General features: G+C 36.7%; 1 protein-coding gene across 1 annotated transcript; it reads right to left on the bottom strand.

The window, feature by feature from the left end:
- On the bottom strand, nt 722-4,476 carry LOC105167811 (protein REVEILLE 1). The gene is made up of 6 exons (XM_011087624.2): nt 3,847-4,476; nt 2,808-2,933; nt 2,597-2,708; nt 2,450-2,511; nt 1,894-2,286; nt 722-1,800 (listed from the first exon to the last, which is right to left on the bottom strand). Exons 1-6 carry the CDS (start codon nt 3,871-3,873, stop codon nt 1,075-1,077), a joined length of 1,446 nt encoding a protein of 481 aa, XP_011085926.1. The 5' UTR covers nt 3,874-4,476; the 3' UTR covers nt 722-1,074.

The following is a 5,604-nucleotide window of genomic DNA, read 5'->3' as shown; positions in this document are numbered from 1 at the left end:
TAATATTATATATATTTATTAATAATAAAATATTATCTTTATAATAATTATTTAAAATATTATTTATTTTATTTTTTATAAATTATAATTATATATATTATAAATATATTTTAATTATATCAAAATTATATATATTATAAATTAAAATAATTATATATTAATAGGCCTAGTTTGACCAATCGACAAAAGGGGTATTTTAGTTATTGTTTCTTAGAAAATAGACTTAAATTGACCAGGAGACAGTGTGATTATTTATTCATAACATAGAAGTGATTTTTTATATTAAAAATTTTATAGGAGGATTGTTGATATTTTTACATATCACAAGGGTTAAAATGGATTTAACCCCAAAAAATAGTGTTAGATTTGGGCCTCCATATTACATAATCTATAACTAAACAGCCCAAGGGTATTCGTTAAAATTTTTTTAGTAAGTCTCTAACCTTTGTACCTAACCTAATTGGTATCTTTTTAATAGAGGGAGAAGGAAAGTGTCCGATGAGTTCCCACTAGCTTGGACTGAGCTTATCCATGAAACTGCCCATCTATTTATGCCCAATTCTAGCCTAAATCGGATAAGATCTGAATTAATTTATGACAGTAAACTACAATTGATTGATTGATTGGATTCCAAGGCCTGAATTGATTAAAAAATCTCCTTTGAAAGGACGGGCCTACATGGGAACAATCATCAGTAAGTACCTAGTAACCTGGTAAATCAGAAAATAAAGGACCACTGTAGTTGTTTCAAACATGATGAAGCTCACCATCTGAGCCTGACTCTATGACATCTTACAGGGAAATCCAGAACAAAAATTCACAGTTTACAGGGCAAATTACACTGCAATAGCTAACAGATTCTTGCAGATGACAACATGATGGACTGCAGAGTTCACTCAAAATACACTTAAATAGTCAAGAAGAAAAGGAAAACCGGATAAAAATTGCGTATATGGATACAGACTAGGCCAGTTTTGACTCCAGCTTGCCTTTAGCAATCCAGTTATCCAACTTCTAGCATTGCTACAAGTTAATAATAGTCATTGAACCTCAGAGGTCTTCATCGTCTATGAGCTATAAGCAGAAGCGAATGCGTTGCTTCTCTCTCTCTTCGGCAGTTTCTGTCTTGGAGATGTTGGACTCTGGCTCAGCGAAACACCTTTTGTACGGCACAAATCCCTGTCTGCAGTTTAGAGAGTTTGCCGAAATTCTCTTGCTCAATTTGTAGGATGAGAAGGATTTTCCTTCCGTCCCTTTCCGTTTGAGGGAGAGGTGACAGCTATTAATGCCCCAGTTCTTTCCTCCATCTGGGGATGCGCCAAGAAAGTTGTCAGTATTAGAGCTAGTGGAAGACCCCTCCTTCTGTTCATCGTTATCCAACTTTTCCTTCTTATCACACAGTAATTGGGCTTTGATCGGAATTGGACTATGCACTTCCTGGGTCGAACTTGATGCATCACTACAAAGTGTCAACCATGGAAATGGAACTGGATGGCGAGCATCCACAGGGCTCAACTTGTCGGTAGTATAGACTGGCACAGGAGATCTGTCGGGAAAGGCACTCGATTCGTACTCATAATTACATTTTGGAAACTTTAGAGGAACGACCCTCAAAGGAAATGAACAAGATCCGTCGCTTATGTCAAATGACTCAGCCTTGCAAGTCTCTGGGGTCAAATAAGACGGTCCACGAGGATCCGCAACTAATAACGTCTTACCAAACAGCTTCAAGCTTTGAGCAGCTGATTCACTTGGATCTTCTTTAACCAATGCGGTGTTTTGAGATGAAAGCTCCAATTCCTGTTCGGTAAAAGTAATCTTAGTTGGATGAGCATAAGTTGGATCCCATGATATATTGCACGAGAACAAGCAGCTAAAAGATATTAATTGTACCAGAGGTATTTTTTCATCCGGACTTGAATTCTCATCTTCATGATCAGCATCTTCTGACAGACGTTTAGGCGCTTCAGAACAAGAAATCATTCCAGCATTGAGAGGAAGACCGGAAGAGACTGGGGACGGGCTGCTATTTGGCATACAGGAATCCAGCCCGACAGATGAATCAGAACCAATTGTAGACAATACAGATGTTGGAGACTGATTCTCCTGTTCTGAAGTATTTGGAGATGCAGAACTTGATGGTTTCTCAGGTATTCTGATTCCCGTTTTGACTGGAGGAACAAGCTTGCGAGGATAAGGATGTGACGGTTTTCTCTTAGGCCTAGGAGGTGGAATTTCAATTGACTTCACAGAACTGGTGTCGCCAGTGTTAGATTCACGCACAACCTAAACATTCCAAAGGCATTCAGGTATTAATATACTTTACTGTGTCAAAGTTCACCACTAACAAAGTTTGCACGCCTTAGTGTCATAAGAGATATGACTTACTCAGAAAGGCGGCATTTAGATATAATGGCAGAAAATGGTATTGGTATAAGAGCAGTAAAACCTTGGAGAAAAACTTCTGTGCATGGCTTCGAATTTGCACTGCAGTTTTGGTTCCAACATGCTCTGAAAGGAGGCAACAATAGAATCCCCTCAGAACACAACAAGTACAACAATTACACTAAAAAGAATCAATGAACTAAACAACCACCTTCAATTTTTCTCCAAGCCCGACCATAAAGTTTCAATGCCTCAATAAACTTTTTGTGCTCTTCTTCAGTCCATCTCTCTCGTTGTTTGGTGATTGTATATGGCTTCCTTGCCTACCCGAATAAGGTACAAAAATGAGGCCAAAAATACAACAAGTCGAACATTTACATCTATGCTCGTTAACATCCACGACTAGAGAGCCTGTTGTATACCTTTGGAGCAAAGTCATCCCCGGCATTGAACTGCTCTCTCAACTGGTTACCCTTAACAGTGGGTGTGCCTAAGTCGAACGGGATGTTGTCATTTGTAGGCAGAGGAGCGTCTGATCCAGTGTGTTCCTGCAATTTAGAATAACAAAGTTGATAAGAAATTCTAGAATGTGTGCTGGCTTTTACAGGTTTATACATAAGATTACAAGGCATATCAAAAGTTCAATATTTAGCATGGGCCGGATTGCAGAGGCATGAATATTCTTTCATAAGCTGACTTAGAACTTCGTGCTCAACATTGCTAAAATTGATAATACCGATCTCAGTTGAGAATGTCTTCAATGACGGAACAGCTTAGAAATCCCGCTTTAAAAGACAAGCTTCCACTGTGCATTCTTATTTACTCATTCTGAACTACAATCTAGCTTGGCAATCCCTAATGGTTCTTGTTTTCAGATTGTATATACATTATCCCTGATTACAAAATCAAACCAGCAAAACTTTCTCATTTTCTACTTGAAACACATCTCCAAACCAGTGATAACGCTCTCTATTTCTTCCTTTCTAGAAAAAGAATCCATACATAGGCTTCCAACTTCAACAAAAAGCTGAAATCAAACACTTTACCACGACATTCAAGTCCAACATCAGTTTTGCCAGATTCTCAGGAAATCTTGAAAGAACCCTCTAACACTCACATGGAAATGCAATTACTGAAATAAAAAAATGCGTGTATCTCTTGTTCCTGACACGACTTTTTAACCTTCAGAACCATCAGCCTTATCATTCACATCCTGACCTCATAAACTAAAATTAACATCAACAAAAAACAAGAACTCTCCCTGATTCAACTAAAAAATGCAGTAATTACTGGTTCGAGTTTTCCTCAGTTGTTTCTTACTTCTACAACCCACAAACCATAATCTTGCCAACATTACTACAGTAACAGAGGGAGATGGGTGGAGGCAAAAACAGTAAAATCACTACCCAATTAAACAACCTTCAAGCGAAATCAAGTGCAGAATCCGCAGATTAACCTCACCTGTACAGCCATAGCTGTAGCAACCATCAAATCACCAAGTTCTCTTCTCAGCTGAACGAAATCCACCGAACCTCTCGATCCCAGAATAAAGTTCTTCTACAGATCACTAACACACCACCTCCTGATCCCAGAAAGAATCAAACTTCTCTCCATCGGAAATTTTAAGAGGATAAGGGAAAAAGAGAACTAACAAAAAATCAAAGCTTAAATTCTCCCGAGACACAACAGCTCTCTAAACTCCTTGATTCAGATGACAAACATCCAATTAACTAAAAGAAAACCCAAAGAAACGTGGGGAACAGAGCAGCTCCAGAAACTGGGTTTTCGAGAAAAATTTTGCGTAAATCAAGAAAAGGGTCTGTCAGCAGAGAGGGAAAAGTGCGGAAGATGGGCAGAAACACCTGAAATACTGAGATCTCTATCTGGAACCAATGATTGAAGCTGAGCAAGAACAGAAGAGAGAAACCAAGATAAAACAAGAAACGAAGGTTACTGACAGTGAAAGAGCAAAACCAGGGGTTCCCGTTCAGCTAAAGAAGAAAAGCAAAAGGTAAGAAGAGAATAATATCGACACTCCGAAGAGAGAAGAGAGGCAATTGTGGAGCAGAGAAAATACCTTTGGGTTTGGTTTAATGGAGAAAGGAGAGGAAGAAGAAGGTGTATGAGCGCCACGTCAAGGGGCTAAATTGAAATTAGAGTAAACTTAGGGGGGTTTCAGATAGAACGATCGAGAAATCCGTGGAATCTTGTGGCTCAAATTCAAAGAGAGGCGGGGACACGTGGCTACTCAACGTCAGCCAACACACCATCGCTTTTTGCTTGTGCTTTTTCCCACGCAATCCTACCTGCGCGTTTACGAGTCAGAGGATTGTACTTGCCATGTATTGGCCGCCACATGTTGCAAAGTTAGTGGATAATTGATTTTTTCATGGGTAAGCATATATGAATTAAAAATTAAATGGGTGGTTGACCATCTTAGTGGCTCTTCTTTGCAATCGCTGGATTTTGTTTTTTCATTTTCTCAAAATAATTAAATACATATATTCAAATTTCCTAAAAAAATTTTTTTAATTTCAAAAAATAATTTTTATATTATTAAAAATACAGAAAAAAAAACAACCAACATAACTCATAGACTCAACTATTATAAAATATTTTACTTCAATTATAATTATTTCTCACCACAACTCCACTTAATGACGAAGTAAGTCAAAATTACTCCTCACAATCAAGAATCATATAGGTGTTATACTTGATATAACCAACAGATCGTATAGGTAAATAATTAATATATATTTAATCTTTTAAAATCAAAATTTATATCTCAACCATCCATATATCCAATGCACAATAACATCAAATGTCTACCTCAAATGAGGTTATAATTAAATCGAACCGATCATATACTCCATCTAACAGAATACACAACCCACCCAACTACAACTTCAACAATATTTTTCAAAATACCTTTAATAATTTTAATAATTTATAAATAATAATTAATACCCATAATGTTATTTTGAAATATAAAATAAATTTATTTTTCAAAATTAAAAAAGTACCTTAGGTTAGTGAAAATCTAGTGTCTTATTTTTGAAAATTAAAACATTCAAAAACATTTTATAAAATAAATAAATAAATCATGACATAAAATTTAAAAAAAAAAAAAAAACAAGATCTAATCTAGTATGTATCACAATTACAAAATGACCATTCAACTTTACAATAATTCAGGGGTGGAGCCCGGAGGGAAGGGAA

Source organism: Sesamum indicum, linkage group LG8, assembly GCF_000512975.1.
Source record: "Sesamum indicum cultivar Zhongzhi No. 13 linkage group LG8, S_indicum_v1.0, whole genome shotgun sequence".
NCBI classification, from domain to species: domain Eukaryota; kingdom Viridiplantae; phylum Streptophyta; class Magnoliopsida; order Lamiales; family Pedaliaceae; genus Sesamum; species Sesamum indicum.
This window is presented reverse-complemented; position numbering and strand designations above follow the sequence as displayed.